Genomic DNA, 16883 nt, shown 5'->3' with positions numbered 1-16883 from the left:
AAAAGAACAAATTCTTAATTTCTATGATGACCTAGGAACAGTGGGATAACTGCCTTGTTCAGGGCAGAACGAAAGATTTTTACCTTGTCAGCTCAGGGATTTGATTTTACAGCCTTTCAATTACTAGTCCAATGCTCTAGCCACCTGCCTCTAACCCCTAGCCTACCCGCCTCCAACCTTCAGCCTACCCGCCCCCAACCCCCAGCCTACCCGCCCCCAACCCCCAGCCTACCCGCCCCCAACCCCCAGCCTACCCGCCCCCAACCCCCATCCTACCCGCCCCCAACCCCCAGCCTACCCGCCCCCAACCCCCAGCCTACCCGCCCCCAACCCCCAGCCTACCCGCCCCCAACCCCCAGCCTACCCGCCCCCAACCCTCAGCCTACCCGCCTCTAACCCCCAGCCTACCCGCCCCCAACCCTCAGCCTACCCGCCTCTAACCCTCAGCCTACCCGCCCCCAACCCTCAGCCTACCCGCCCCCAACCCCCAGCCTACCCGCCCCCAACCCCCAGCCTACCCGCCCCCAACCCTCAGCCTACCCGCCTCTAACCCCCAGCCTACCCGCCCCCAACCCTCAGCCTACCCGCCTCCAACCCTCAGCCTACCCGCCCCAACCCCCAGCCTACCCGCCCCCAACCCCCAGCCTACCCGCCCCCAACCCCCAGCCTACCCGCCCCCAACCCCCAGCCTACCCGCCTCTAACCCCTAGCCTACCCGCCCCCAACCCCCAGCCTACCCGCCCCCAACCCTCAGCCTACCCGCCTCCAACCCCCAGCCTACCCGCCTCCAACCCCCAGCCTACCCGCCTCCAACCCCCAGTCTACCCGCCTCCAACCCCCAGCCTACCCGCCTCCAACCCCCAGCCTACCCGCCCCCAACCCTCAGCCTACCCGCCTCTAACCCCCAGCCTACCCGCCTCTAACCCCCAGCCTACCCGCCTCTAACCCCCAGCCTACCCGCCTCTAACCCCCAGCCTACCCGCCTCTAACCCCCAGCCTACCTGCCTCTAACCCCCAGCCTACCCGCCGCCCCCCACATTCTCCTTATAGCCCTGGATAAACAACTCATTCAACTCTGAGGGCTTTCTGATTAGTTGATTCTGGGGTGCTTGTCCACGGTTACAATAGGAATGTGTACTGTTGTTGGTACTTGAGGACCAGGGTTGGGAACCCCTTGTATATAGAGGCTATAATTCATATACATTACAGGTTACTACACAGGGGAAAAGTAGCTTCATTAATTCAAATAGATCATTTATTATTAACTGTGTTTTTCTAAACTGAACTGTCAACCTATGAGTGACCAGTTGTTACAGGCCTTGGTTGTTTTAAATTACATCAGTTTATGTAAAACATGTTAGTATAATTGACTAGGTTACGCAACTGCTTAAATTAAAGTAAGCCAATTTTATCAAACACAATGTTATGTGGTTTATTCTACAGCGTCACAGGTGTAACATCAACAGCAGTTCTGCCAGTGGTCTGTCAAAAGCCCCGGATGGTCGAGGCGTCGTTACCTGCTTACAGGACTGTCTGGATTGCCGGGAGTCGACCCTTCTTTTTAAATCACCACAGAAAATTAAACAATTTTTTTATGTTTTTATTCAAAACCCTCTCTTACCTTAACCCCAACTGTATACTGTTTGATATAAATATAACAAATACTAAGAGGATTTGACCCCATGACAAAACGTGTAGAATTGTATGAAATAAGCTTTAAACCTGTAAAATGTTCTCTGCACCTGCAAGAGGGGTGTGAACAGTTTGTGTCATGAACAGTGCTTGTGCCCATAGAAATAGATGGGGCGTGAGATGTTTCCAAATGCTGGAAGTGGGGCCTGAGTGAAAGAGTTTGGGAACCCCTGCTCTAATGAGTAAGATTTGTATTACATTATGTCAATTTACCCAGGAGTTTACAGGTGTTGGATCTTAATTTGACCTGTATTGGCACATTAAAATAATCCTGCAGCAACAACATTTGAATGTTTAGTCCATAATGTTGCTTGATCGGTGGTAAGAGTATTAGCTGGACAAAAGTAGGTTACATGAAAAGTACAGTACTCTTAATATAGCTGTCTGTTAGTGCACGTTCTCAGTGAATTTATGTAAAACACGAAGCTCATCTGCATTCTCAGCAACAAAATAGTGATCAAATTAAGATCCTACATCTGTAGATGCATTTTCTCCTATTTTTACATACTGTAGAAAATAATTGAGTAGACTGCTGGGTATGTTAATTCAAACATCTCTCATACCTGCTGTACGTGTACTGTATCTGTCTGCAGGTGTTGTGCCTCTGTGTGTCTGCCGTGTGGAGATGGGAAGGACCTCTTGGCTGTGTACAGAACTCTGGGGCCTTACATCTGTAACATCAGCCTGGCTGTGCTGACTGACACATTGCATGCTGGGCTTTCCTCCTGGAGGTTTCTGGGTACCTAGCAGCTCCTTCCACTCAGCCAACAGATTAGTTAAACTTTATATCCAGCCACCATTTACCTGGTTTTATAGAAGTAAGAGTGTAAAATGGTAATTATCTACAGTATTAATAACCTCATAATTGACTGATTGATTGATGTGGTGATTGGACTGTTGTGTGGTTCTCAGGGATACAAGGCCTGGGAGGAGAGAACCTATCATCCATGGACGTTCAGTTCAGTGGGAGGGGCCATGAAGGTCAAAAATCACACAGTGTCATCGTCCAGGACGACATCTTTTTGATTGGACAGTGCAAAACCCAGGGCCGTAAAGATATACTCAAATATTTACAAAAATGTGAGGGGTGTACTCACTTTTATGATATACTGAAATCATGTGACAGATCATCTGACACATACTGCACACAGGTGGACTTGAACTAATTATGTGACTTCTGAAGGTAGTTGGTTGCACCAGATCTTATTTAAGGGCTTCATAGCAAAGGGGGGAACACATATGCACCCACCACTTTTCAGTTGTTTATTTTTTTAAACATTTTTTGAAGCAAGTTATATTTTTCATATCACTTCACCAATTTAGACTATTTTGTGTTTGTCCACTACATGACATCCAAATAAATATCCACTTAAGTTACAGGTTGTAATGCAACAAAATAGGAAAAATGCCAAGGGGGTGAATACTTTTGCAAGGCACTGTGTCTGGTCATGGTCAAAGCCTTCAACCCAGTCAGCTGGGCTGGCCTCCACACACACCTCCTGGTCCAAGATCTCTCAATGACCGGTCGACCGTCCGAACGCAGTGTCGTTCACCATCACAACAGGGTCGAACATGTCTGTGGTGGTCTTAGCGAACGTATTCGTGCTGTACCCGGAACCCCAGCTACACCGCAGAGGAGAAGGTGACCGTTGGTTTGTTGTTTGTCCGTACTGTGTCTGCTGAGGTTGTGGTCAGAGATGAGAACCTGGTGTCCTCTGAGAACAGGACTGTGAACGTGTGTGTCACTGTTAGGATATAGACAAACACACTAGCCAGAATACACTTCTACACTCCATCCCCCAGGGGGCAGCAGCAACTTTGTCCAAGTGCTGAGCCTGGTTGATGAGCACATCAGGTGCTGCCAATTAAGGTGATGGTCAGTCAGAGTTCCAGCTTGGAGAGCTGCTGGTTTGTTTGTTTTTGAGTCTAGTTTGGGCTTTTTGTATTTTTCCTTTTTGTACATATTTATTTCGTCACCATCTGAACCAACAATAATCTGCTTGGACTGGCTGACCAAGAGGTCAAGAGAGAAAGAGCTGGCAATGGACCAAGGAAAGGTTGCTGTCTCCCTGGGCACGTGTACATGTTCAACACCTTAGCACTGATTTCTCACATAGATGCATCTTAAATCTGGTTACAGACCAGTTAACTAGTCCTATGACTCCTAGACTTAGTGACTTCAACAATATTAGCAGGCTAGTTATTGGTTTCACAACACCAGCTGGTCAGAGACACCAGTGATCACTCACGGTCACTATGGATATAACTCTACCACCGGTCACTGGGCCGAGCCTAGCTCTCAGTACCAAGGTCAATGGTAAGGAATATGTAATTCTCATGTGCTTTAGCCTAGTCTGATTCAACCGAATATGTCTAGGTTTTTGTGAATGTTGAAAGCCTTTAAATTGTAGCATGTGCCTGAACAGAAGGACGATGCTAACTGCCAAGATGGGCAGAGTAACAATACAAAGTTGATTATGTGGCTTTCACCCTCTACTGATACCTGTGTTCTTGATTGCAGTCCAACAAAACCTGTATTTCAACATAGTCATTTTATTAGGTTGTAGAGGGACCTCTCTCAAGCACAGTCTAATAACATGTACCTCGCTCCTCCTCACTCCTGAACAAAGCAAATGTTCAACCCTCTCTCTCTCTCTCTCTTACCCTCTCTCTCTCTTCTCTCTCTACCCCCTCTCTCTCACCCTCTCTCTCCCCTCCTCTCCCTGTCTCCCCCTTCTCTCGCTCCCCCTCTTTCACTCTCTCTGTCCCTCTCCCCCTCTCTCTCTCTCCCCCTCTCTGTTCTTTCTCTCTCCCCCTCTGCCTCTCACCCTCTAGCTCTGTCTCTCCCCCTCTTTCTCTCTCTCTCTCACACACACACTCTCTCTCTCCCCCTCCTTCTATCTAGGAGGGTGTCAGTGTATTGTTACCAGGCCAAGGGAACTCAGTGAACTGCCCCCAGAACCATCAGGTACACCTGAACTCTCGACCTGGTCAACTCCTCCAGTAAGGTGGATGCAGACGATAAGACATTGATCGCTCACCAAGCTGACTACAGCTCAGGATAGATCCATAGACCAATCCTCGTGTTGTGTAGATCCAGCTATGTGTATAATAAGAAATCAATTCCAAATGAATGGGAGAGATACAAGATCTTCGGCTCCTAGTGTTATACAGTAGTATGTTAGGATGCTCTCGATGGTGCAGCTGTAGAACGTTTTGAGGATCTGAGGACCCATGACAAATCTTTTCTGTCTCTTGAGGGGGGAAATGTGTTGTCGTGCCCTCTTCACAACTGTCTTGGTGTGTTTGGACCATGATAGTTTGTTGGTGATGTGGACACCAAGGAACTTGAAACTCTCGACCCGCTCCACTTCAGCCCGGTTGATGTGAATGTGGGCATGTTTGGCCCTCCTTTTCCTGTAGTCCACAATTAACTCCTTTGTCTTTCTCACATTGAGGGAGAGGTTGTTGTCCTGGGACCACACTGTCAAGTCTCTGACCTCCTCTCTACAGGCTGTCTCATCATTGTCGGTGATCAGGCCTACCACTGTTGCCTCGTCAGAAAAATTAATGGTGGTGTTGGAGGCGTTCTTGGCCACACAGTCGTGGGTGAACAGGGAGTACAGGGGGGGACTAAGCACGCACCTCTGAGGGGCCCCGTGTTGAGGATCAGAGTGACAGATGTGTTGCTGCCTACCCTTACCACCTGGGGGCTGCCCATCAGGAAGTCCAGGATCTATTTGCAGAGGGAGGTGTTTAGTCCAAGGGTCCTTGGCTTAGTAATGCGCTTTGTGGGCACTGATGTTGAATGCTGAGCTGTAGTCAATAAACAGCATTCTCACATAGGTGTTCCTTTTGTCCAAGTGGGAAAGGCAGTTTTGAGTGCAATTGAGAGAGCTTCATCTGTGGATCTATTGGGGTGGTATGTGAATTGGAGAGGGTCTGGGGATCCTGGGTAATGGTGTTGATTTGAGCCATGACCAGCCATTCAAAGCACTTCATGGCTACCGACGTGAGTGCTACGGTGCGGTAATCATTTAGGCAGGTTACCTTCGCTTTCTTGGGCAAAATATAATAAGAAACCTTAGGTGCTGATTTAAGGCCGGTAGCAACCACTTCATAATGTCTGGTCAGAACAAGAATGAGGCAGAAAGGAAAGGGGAGAATGAAAACTTAGGCTATGGTGCTGCTATAGTATGAATGACATGGCTGTATAAGATTGCACAGGTAATATATAACAGCAAGGGCTATACACTACAGCAGGCATAAGGCCAAGTCACATGGCAATAGACTAAACAGCCTGTTGGACATCAACTCACGAAACACAGGCAAATGTGCTCAAATAAAAATTACAGTAATGTTGAAATGTATACAGAATATTATTACAATGAGCATGAGGGATATACAGTGGGGCAAAAAAGTATTTAGTCAGCCACCAATTGTGCAAGTTCTCCACCTTAAAAAGATGAGAGGCCTGTAATTTTCATCATAGGTACACTTCAACTATGACAGACAAAATGAGAAAAAAAAATCCAGAATATCACATTGTAGGATTTATTTGCATATTATGGTGGAAAATAAGTGTTTGGTCAATAACAAAAGTTTCTCAAAATACCCTTTGTTGGCAATGACAGAGGTCAAATGTTTTCTGTAAGTCTTCACAAGGTTTTCACACACTGTTGCTGGTATTTTGGCCCATTACAAACATGCAGATCTCCTCTAGAGCAGTGATGTTTTGGGGCTGTTGCTGGGCAACACAGACTTTCAACTCCCTCCAAAGATTTTCTATGGGGTTGAGATCTGGAGACTGGCTAGGCCACTCCAGGACCTTGAAATGCTCCTTACGAAGCCACTCCTTCGTTGCCCGGGCGGTGTGTTTGGGATCATTGTCATTCTGAAAGACCCAGCCACGTTTCATCTTCAATGCCCTTGCTGATGGAAGGAGGTTTCACTCAAAATCTCACGATACATGGGCCCATTCATTCTTTCCTTTACACGGATCAGTCGTCCTGGTCCCTTTGCAGAAAAACAGCCCCAAAGCATGATGTTTCCACCCCCATGCTTCACAGTAGGTATGGTGTTCTTTGGATGCAACTCAGCATTCTTTGTCCTCCAAACACGACAAGTTGAGTTTTTACCAAAAAGTTGTATTTTGGTTTCATCTGACCATATGACATTCTCCCAATCTTCTTCTGGATCATCCAAATGCTCTCTAGCAAACTTCAGACGGGCCTGGACATGTACTGGCTTAAGCATGTCTGGCACTGCAGGATTTGATTGACTGGCGGGCTAGTGTGTTACTGATGGTAGGCTTTGTTACTTTGGTCCCAGCTCTCTGCAGGTCATTCACTAGGTCTCCCCGTGTGGTCCTGGGATTTTTGCTCACCGTTCTTGTGATCATTTTGACCCCACGGGGTGAGATATTGCGTGGAGCCCCAGATCGAGGGAGATTATCAGTGGTCTTGTATGTCTTCCATTTCCTAATAATTGCTCCCACAGTTGATTTCTTCAAACCAAGCTGCTTACCTATTGCAGATTCAGTCTTCCCAGCCTGGTGCAGGTCTACAATTTTATTTCTGATGTCCTTTGACAGCTCTTTGGTCTTGGCCATAGTGGAGTTTGGAGTGTGACTGTTTGAGGTTGTGGACAGGTGTCTTTTATACTGATAATAAGTTCAAACAGGTGCCATTAATACAGGTAACGAGTGGAGGACAGAGGAGCCTCTTAAAGAAGAAATTACAGGTCTGTGAGAGCCAAATCTCACTTGTTTGTTAGGTGACCAAATACTTATTTTCCACCATAATTTGAAAATAAATTCATTAAAAATCCTACAATGTGATTTTCTGGATTTTTTTCTCTAATTTTTTCTGTCATAATTGAAGTGTACCTATGATGAAAATTACTTGCCTCTCTCATATTTTTAAGTGGGAGAACTTGCACAATTGGTGGCTGACTAAATACTTTTTTGCCCCAGTGTATCAATGATGTCACTCTTGCTGCTGGTGATTCTCTGATCCACCTCTACGCAGACGATGCCATTCTGTATACATCTGGCCCTTCTTTGGACGCTGTGCTAACAAACCTCCAAACGAGCTTCAATGCCATACAACACTCCTTCCGTGGCCTCCAACTGCTTTTAAATGCAAGTAAAACTAAGTGCATGCTCCTCAACCGATTGCTGCCCGCGCCCTCCCGCCCGAATAGCATCACTACTCTGGGAATTTCTGACTTAGAATATGTAGACAACTATAAATACCTAGGTGTCTGGTTAGACTGTAAACTCTCCTTCCAGATTCACATTAAGCATCTCCAATCCAAAATTAAATATTGAATCAGCTTCGTATTTCGCAACAAAGCCTCCTTCACTCATGCTGCCAAACATACCCCCGTAAAGCTGACCATCCTCCTGATCCTTGACTTCGGCGACGTCACTGACAAAAAGGTAAATAATAGGCCTATAGCAAATGCAGCATATTGCATTAATTTTTCACATGTAAATAGCACTGTTCAGTAGTGCTCAAAGCATGCCATTCCATGAGCGCAGAATTTATTTTCACCTTGAATCAATGAGCCCAATCAGTCCTCCATGACAACAAAATCATAAACAAGTAGGGCTGGCTAATCAGTCCTTAGTTTTGGGGTTATGCTCAGGTAAAACAATTTGGCTAATCTATACTTCCATATTTCCAAGTCCTATTCTTGAAGATCAAGGGGTATAACATATATTGGAATGACTGGAAGTCTGATAGTGTCACACCCTACCCATAGAGAGGCTTTTATTCTGTCTTTTGGTTAGGCCAGTGTGTGAATAGGGTGGGCATTCTATGTTCATTTCCTATGTTTTGTATTTCTTTGTTGTTTGGTCGGGTGTGGTTCTCAATCAGAGGTTCTCAATCGTTGTCTCTGATTGAGAACTATACTTAGGTAGCTTTTTCCCACTGGGTTTTTGTGGGTAGTTGCTTTCTGTTTTTGTGTCTGCACCAGACAGAACTGTTTTGGTTGTTCTCTCTGTTGTTTTGCTATTCGTTGTTTTGCTATTCAGTGTCTTGCTATTCGTTGTTTTGCTATTCAGTGTCTTGCTATTCGTTGTTTTGCTATTCGTTGTTTTGCTATTCGTTGTTTTGCTATTCAGTGTTTAACTAATAACGGATGAACACGTACCACGCTGCACCTTGGTCCTCACCTTCTTCCACCAACAGCCTTTACAGATAGACGTAAGGATATAATTGAATCGTATTATTATATGTAGTGGAAAGCGATGGGTTAGAAGAAGCCTACTACATAACCAACCCATAACGTAAAATGTAACATCCATATATGGCCAGCTATATAAACTTTAACATTGATTTATCCTGCAATAGATGTCGTTCAATTTGTAACATGCATTTTTCGCTTCTTCTCATGACGCTTAAGTGGAAAGTAATCTAAAAGTAACAATGTAATCAGATTTTATTTGGGTAATCCAAAATATAATATGTAGTTTTGGTAATCCAAAAATTACATTACTGATTACAATTTTGGACAGGTAACTGTAACGGATTACATAATAAAGTAACCTACCCAAGCCTACTATTCAAGAGGGACATTTGTTGTATGTTCAAATACTCTGTGTGGAGTGAATCAGGCTTAATTATGAGTATTCTGTAGGTTACTGTATATTTACACAAAAATTTAAACAAATGTTCCCTGGTTATAAAAGATGTTCAAACGGCTCAAATAAATGGTGTGCAGGTTAAGGTGAGGGGGGAACTCTGGAATAATGAAAACAGGGCTCGCTAATGTTTACACGACAGTTACATTGTTGAAATCTAGAGACAGACGTCCTTGACATCAAAAGTACGCGTTAAACTTTTGCTTGTTCTATGTTCACTGTTGAAAATACAGTAGACCATTCAGTCATTACAACATTACAACAACTGGTTGACTATCCAATGGCTCTCTCGAACGTCCTGGATCCAGGAATTAAGTGGCGGTACGCAATTGGAGGAAAGCCGATGATGACAGCCAATTAGAATGTGGCAAGTCAGTGTATTCGCCTGATTTCCGAAGTCTTTAGCTAGAATCCACAAACCAAAGATCAGTTTGTAACCCCACTTCAGGATTAAAAAAATATCTACAGAGATTTCTATTAATACACCATTTTGGTGACTTTCATCAGCTAACGTTACTAGTTAAAAAGGAGAAGTCTCACTCGTTGCACGGATAGCATTCCATTGGAAAAGCGGACAATGAGAAAGATAGCGCTGCTACTGATTGTGGGACTTGGCGTTGTCCACTTTGCCACTGTCATCCGATGTGAAGCTGATGGTAAGTAGCTAGCTGGCTACTTTGGGATGAATTAAATTAGCCAGGAATGTTTACTAAGCTAGTTAGGTAGTTGGCGTCTCCTCTAATTATAACAGCCAGACAGCTCTTATTAACTAGCGAGCTAGTTGGCTGGCTAGCTAGCTGCTAACTTGACTGCTGGCTAGTTTATTTTTTATGTTGTGCGTACGTGCGTGTATTCTGTTATGTTGTAGCGTGTATTCTGTTTTGTTGTAGCGTGTATTCTGTTTTGTTGTAGCGTGTATTCTGTTTTGTTGTAGCGTGTATTCTGTTTATGTTGTAGCGTGTATTCTGTTTTGTTGTAGCGTGTATTCTGTTTATGTTGTAGCGTGGTTTTGTTACAATGCAATCCCAACTTTGTTGTCCAGTCAGACTATCGTTGCTACACGTTGTTTATTTCACCGTTTTGTTTTCCATGGTGTTGCAGATGTCGAGGAGGAGGAGGAGGGTGGTGATGATAATGATGAAGAGGATAAAGATGACGTAACAGAGGTGAAGGATGAGAACGGAGTGTTGGTCTTGAACGACGACAACTTCGACATGTTCATGGAGGGGAAGGACACCGTGCTGGTTGAGTTCTATGCACCATGGTAAGTTTGCATAAAGGGATAGTTAAGAAAGTCAATATTTGGCAGTCATTGGAGACGTGTCCATCCGCTTTCGTCTATTGTGCAATTCCTGGTAGCCGAACTTTAATCTCAAATATGCATGGGATATTTGCACAATTTTTTGTTAATATTCCATCAATTGACACATCTAATCAGTTTTCTTCCCCTCCCAGGTGTGGTCACTGTAAGCAGTTTGCTTCAGAGTATGAGAAGATTGCCCTGACTCTGAAGGAGAATGACCCCCCTATCCCTGTGGCCAAGGTGGACGCGACCAAGTCCACTTCCTTAGGGAGCAGGTTCCAGGTGTCTGGATATCCCACCTTCAAGATCATGAAGAAGGGGGAGCCTGTGGAGTATGATGGCGCCAGGAATGAGCAGGGTGAGATGTCTACTAAGGAGACTGATCCAGTCACTACCTGAGTCTCTTTTTCAGCCTTTGACAACTCTACATTGTCTGCTTGTTTAGCTAAAGCAGGAACAGACTATTAAACAGGCTACTATAATGTTGTAACTGTGGTTTGTCTTGTGGCTCGAGTGGTTTGTAACCCACTTTCAGTTTCACCACAGTAACATTAGTAACTGTGGTTGTGTTTAAGACATTGTGGCTCGAGTGATGGAAGTGGCCCAGCTGGACTGGAAGCCCCCCCCAGAGGCCACCCTGGTGCTGACCAAGGACAACTTTGACGAGGTGGTCAACAGCGCTGACATCATCCTGGTGGAGTTCTATGCCCCATGGTCAGTCAGTCCCCCACAATGTTTGGGATGCATCACAATAGTCTAGAGTCACATCCTCATCTCCTCTGCGTCACCTGCACTGAGTTAGAAAACACAAAGGCCATAATAGATTGAATTTCATATCTGGTGAAGGAGCGGAGGAGATGAAGTTGAAACAATTTTACTGTGAAGCTTCATGAATGTTATTCTTGCCTTCTGAAGCTTCATAGTGCTGTTATAACCTTCCCTCCCATATTTCACTATTCTAATATGACATTTTTGCAGATATTTGGATAGTTGATACCCCCCAAAAAAGTTGCTCTTGGGTCAAATGTCGGTACCACAACAGCTGACAGTGTGCGTCTGATGTTCCCTATGATGGAACTGATTTTGTTTCAAGAACTTTTCTGTTGAGTGTTTTGCATTGACCTGTGTCATGTCTTGTGGAATCTCCCGAAGGTGCTCGCCTGTTATCACTAGGCTATTGAAAGGGGGGAAATAAAATACAGAGTTACCATTGTCAGGGCTGGCTGCTCTTTGAAAATAAAATGCCCTTTCATGTAAAACGCAACACGAGTTATTCATGTACTTAAAAATAAAATAATGACTTTGTACATCCTCAGAACTGTAGGCTAGTACTTGGGATGTACACAGTTAACCGTTAATCGGTTAGCTGCTGCATTTTGACTGGTCAAGCTTATCGGAAACCTGCTTTTGTAAGCCCAGTCATTACGCAACAAATAACGATTATATTTAGAATTGTGTTAACTTTGGTGGCCACTATTTAAAAATAAGCTAATTTTATTTCTCAACTCGTAAGGCGCCTCCCATTCGGCTGCAAAGACTATAGCCTGCCTACCGTTGACTATCAATGCTTCACCCACCACTGCAATGTCGGCTTCAGGCAGTATAATTGTTTTAAACCTGAATGTTTCACTTTACTTTAAATAATGAGACGTCCTACCTTGCTTCAAATAAGACTTGTGAAAATCCATCTGTAGAAACGTGAAGATAATTTTATAAAGACCTCCTGATGCCATGAACCAGCATTTCTTTCCAGTTCTATTGGTTTTCATATCCACTTTCTTTCGTGGTCCAGAAGCCAAAGGCACAATTCTAATCATGTTAGCAAACCATCATAGTTGTTGCTATTAGATTCCCCTTCTTTCTAAGTTTCTAACAGAGATTTTCATCTCTGTTACATATGGACCTGCTTGCCTTCGGTTCTCTGTTTTAGAACGGTGTGTTCCGCTAATTGTATTTGGGCAAATGTTTGAAAATGACTTATTAGCTGTTTCTTTACAGGAGTTGCATGTTCTATAATAGGCTTTATCCTTGTCACTGTGAGACGATAGGCTTGCTATTGTTGCATGTTTCCGCTAACCTCTTAATGACAAATGTCTGGTCCTTGTAAGCATGCATAGTATCGAAAAAGCAAAGTGTGAGGTTTTCACTTTTGACAAAATCAGTCCAATGCTTTTCTATGTGCTTATTTTGGTCTTGAGCTTGTCACCTGCCTTCCCGCCCTGGGATGACTCCCATTGTTAGGGCAGAAACATAAGCATCTCACTATACAGATCTCTGATAGTATTTTCTGTTGGTCACATCATTTGAATGTTTGGAAAAAAAATGTAACCAGTTAATATGGGTCAGTTAGTCGGCAGAAAGATTGACATACATTTACATCCCTGGCTAGTACATTTACAGTGCACAACAAATCTTTAAAAGTGATTACTAATGTCCGTTTGGGTATAATTTAACCTTTTAACAAGGCAAGTCAATTATGCACAAATTCTTATTTACAATGATGGCCTACCCGAGCCAAACCTGGACGACACTGGGCCAATTGTGCGCCGCCCTATGGGACTCCCAATAACGGCCGGATGTGATACAGCCTATTTGAATAACCACGCCCGATCCCTACTCCAGGTGTGGCCACTGTAAGCAGCTGGCTCCAGAGTATGAGAAGGCAGCCAAGGCCCTGAGCCAGCGCTCTCCTCCCATCTCCCTGGCCAAGGTAGATGCCACCCAGGAGAATGACATCGCCAACCGCTTCGGGGTGTCTGGGTACCCCACCCTCAAGATCTTCAGGAAGGGGAAGGCCTTCGACTACAACGGACCCAGAGAGAAGATTGGTATGTCCACACTTCAGACTGTTTCAGTCACGACCCCATGACTAAATGTATCTGCTAACATTATGGATTTTAGGACGCGTCCCTTGTTAATGATATTGCCGACGGTACAAACTATTGTGTGTGTGTGTGTGTGTGTGTGCTCTCTGTAGGTATCGTTGACTATATGAGTGAGCAGGCGGGGTCACCCTCCAAGCAGGTGCAGACGGTGAAACAGGTGCAGGAGTTAATCAAAGATGGTGATGATGCTGTCATAGTGGGCGTGTTCTCCTCAGAGCAGGATATGACCTATGACCTCTACCTAGAGGCATGTGAGTGCTCAATCATTTACATTGACTTTGAGAATGTATTTGTCAGTGTTCATGATACATAGAATATTGCATATGATGTGTAGTGTACAGAGGATATATGTAATCCATACCCCTGTCCTCCCAGTGCAGCATTCTAATGGAGATAGTCGTTGTTTCCCCCTCTTTTCTTTCCTCCCAGGCAACATTCTTAGAGAGGACTTCAAGTTCCTCCACACCTTCAGTTCAGACGTGGCCAAGCTCCTCAAGGCTTCCCCCGGCCAGGTCGTCATGGTGCATCCTGAGAAGTTCAGGTCCAAATACGAGAGAGACTCCTATACACTCACCATCAAAGTAAGTCTGCCAACTGGTGTGTGTTTACGTGCGTTACACTAGTCAGCTTCTTACACTCTCGGTGAAAGTAAGCTTTGTGATGGGGGGGGGGGGTCTATACAGTTACAAATCGCAATACTATTTTGGGAAATATTAAATCGATACTTTGACTTCCAACTTCCAAATATCGATTTGTAAAAAAATGACATTATAAATGTTTTGCTAGGTAGTTAGCTAGCGCTAGACGGCTTTATCTGCGCCAAAGCATTTTTCATCCTAAAGCTTGGGATCCATCATTTTTAATAGTGAGCCACCATGTTTAGCACTTATTTACATGAGTGATCAAAACTCGTTTTTTCATGCTCTGTTGTCTCTCTGCAGCCGATATGGTGAGCAATATATGTACAACATCAAATCGCAATAAAATCACAATATCGAATCACAATACATATAGTGAAACATACCAAATTGGCATCTAAGTATCTTTATGATATAGTATTGTGAGGTCATAGCAATTCCCAGCCTGATTCACTGGATGGATGCCATTTATTCAGATCACTGCAACATGCAGGAATATCTGAATCTAGCAGAATTCAATGAAGCATGCTTTCCTAACCCAAATAGAATTCTGCAATTATTAATGTATAATGTTCTGTCTCCCCCCCCCCCCCCCCAGGACTCCACAGAGATGTCGGAGGTGCAGGACTTCTTTAAGAAACACATCCTGCCACTGGTGGGTCACAGGAAACAAAGCAATGACGCTAAACGTTACACCAAGAGACCACTGGTTGTCGTTTACTACGGAGTGGACTTCAGCTTTGACTACAGGAAAGGTGTCCTCAACCCCTTATTTCCAATATTATGTGAATATTGTGGATCTTCTCAAAATATTAAGCTACGTAGCTTCCATAATACTTTGTTAGGCAGAAGGGCTAGAACAAAATACTGCACTTCCAGTAGATCTCCCCGACCGGGGTTTGGACAACCTTGGCTTAGTTCATTGGAGCCTTTAGCTCAGGTCTGATTACCCCCCCCCCTCTGTTCCAGCGACCCAGTTCTGGAGGAGCAAGGTTTTGGAGGTGGCCAAGGATTTCCCAGAATACACCTTTGCCATCGCTGACGAGGAGGACTACTCAGACGAGTTGAAGAGCTTGGGGCTCAGTGACAGCGGGGAGGAAGTCAACGTGGGGATCCTGGGAGATGGCGGCAAGAAGTTTGCCATGGAGCCTGAGGAGTTTGACTCTGAGGTGCTGAGGGACTTCATCATGGCCTTCAAGAAAGGTGAGCTTGACAGCAATTGCCAATTGAAAGTATGTCAGAGGACTTTACACCACATGTTGTATTGAGTTACAGATTAACCTGAGTTGAATGCCTTGTCTGCTGTCAGCCAAACATCAATATGTGACAGGTCTTCATGGTCCTATTGAGTTAACAGGGTTGACCCAGAATTGCCAAGATTGTGTAATAGACTATACATTAGTGGTCAGCATGTCTGATCTTGTCTGTCCCTTTCTACAGGTAAACTGAAGCCCATCGTCAAATCTCAGCCAGTGCCCAAGAACAACCAAGGCCCTGTGACGGTAGTGGTTGGGAAAACTTTTGACGACATCGTGATGGATATCAAGAAAGACGTTCTGATAGAGTTCTACGCCCCGTGGTGTGGCCACTGTAAGAAGCTGGAACCCGACTACACAGCCCTGGGGAAGAAATACAAGAGTGAGAAGAACCTGGTCATTGCCAAAATGGACGCCACTGCCAACGATGTGCCTCATGACAGCTACAAAACGGAGGGCTTCCCCACTATCTACTTTGCGCCTAGCAACAGCAAGCAGAGCCCAATCAAATTTGAGGGCGGAGACAGAACCATAGAAGGATTTAGTAAGTTCTTGGAACAGCACGCCACAAAGTTATCACAGAGCAGAGATGAACTTTGAGAATCGCTCTTGAGTACCTAAACTCGCAACTGTGCAGAGTATGCAGTCCCAGGTGCCCTGGGGGAGCCGAGGGCAGAGACTGTCAAACTCAAATGAACCCCCCCTACACCCTAGCCACTTATGCATAGACCTGAGAGGGTTGGATCAGAGAGCAAGATGGAGCTACCACCATATTGTTTTAGATGTATTCAACCTTCTCAGATCTCCTCTAGGGCCTAGTGTTTAGGACCTAGGGGAAGTGCCTGGTGGTTAGGGCCTAGGAGTTAGTGTCCCCAAAGAGGGCTATTAGTGAGTTGCTGTGATCCACAGATTCAGCTTATGTTTTTTTCCATGTCCAAAAGCATGTAAGCACTGTGTTCCAGATTTCTAAGTCTTTCTAAATAAAATGTTGTGAAAACTGATGTGGTGTTAGTTGTGTATACAGTTATGTACTGATTGGTAGCTGCATAATTCCTCTTCCCAGCTCCTTTGAGCTGTTCCCTTACGAAAAAAGATTGCAGTCATAGTGCAATTTAACTGCAGTACAATATTCTAACTGCACTATGCTGCATCCAAAAGAACACATTTTTACTACAGTAATATTGTAGTCAAACTCATTGGAGGTTCCTCGGGAGGACTATCATCCTTAGTGAATTTCATAAATTATAATTTTTAGTTAACTATACCAAATTATTGTAGGGTAGCACCCTGGTGTAGCCGGAGGACTGCTAGGTTCCGTCCTGAGTTCATGGACTTCAAGACAAAACCTAGGAGGTGCATGCTTCTCACCCTCTTCAATAGACTTACACAGTAATTATGACAGCTTCCGGAGGACGTCCTCCAACCTATCACAGCTCTTGCAGCGTGAACTGACATGTT

General features: G+C 44.7%; 1 protein-coding gene and 1 long non-coding RNA gene across 2 annotated transcripts; both read left to right on the top strand.

The window, feature by feature from the left end:
* Positions 1-1803: 1803 nt before the first annotated feature.
* LOC135518514 (uncharacterized) lies at positions 1804-2672 on the top strand. The gene is made up of 3 exons (XR_010452165.1): positions 1804-1874; positions 2286-2431; positions 2605-2672. It is a non-coding gene; the product is annotated as an uncharacterized LOC135518514 (long non-coding RNA).
* A 7036-nt stretch (positions 2673-9708) lies between these two features.
* On the top strand, positions 9709-16426 carry LOC135517166 (protein disulfide-isomerase A4-like). The gene is made up of 10 exons (XM_064941222.1): positions 9709-9999; positions 10445-10607; positions 10799-11004; positions 11222-11360; positions 13269-13474; positions 13624-13782; positions 13961-14112; positions 14768-14924; positions 15139-15372; positions 15610-16426. The coding sequence occupies exons 1-10, from the start codon at positions 9921-9923 to the stop codon at positions 16023-16025; spliced, it is 1911 nt and encodes a 636-aa protein (XP_064797294.1). The 5' UTR covers positions 9709-9920; the 3' UTR covers positions 16026-16426.
* Positions 16427-16883: the final 457 nt, after the last annotated feature.

This window comes from Oncorhynchus masou, chromosome 28 (genome assembly GCF_036934945.1).
Source record: "Oncorhynchus masou masou isolate Uvic2021 chromosome 28, UVic_Omas_1.1, whole genome shotgun sequence".
In the NCBI taxonomy this organism is placed as follows: domain Eukaryota; kingdom Metazoa; phylum Chordata; class Actinopteri; order Salmoniformes; family Salmonidae; genus Oncorhynchus; species Oncorhynchus masou.
Note: the sequence above shows the minus strand (reverse complement) of the source record. Positions and strands in the feature narration are given on the sequence as shown.

Coding starts and splice junctions, on each gene's coding strand:
- LOC135517166 (XM_064941222.1), top strand. CDS start 9,921: ATGAGAAAGATAGCGCTGCTACTGATTGTGGGACTTGGCGTTGTCCAC. Junction 10,608..10,798: donor GTTGAGTTCTATGCACCATG/GTAAGTTTGCAT, acceptor TTCCCCTCCCAG/GTGTGGTCACTGTAAGCAGT. Junction 13,475..13,623: donor CGGACCCAGAGAGAAGATTG/GTATGTCCACAC, acceptor TGCTCTCTGTAG/GTATCGTTGACTATATGAGT.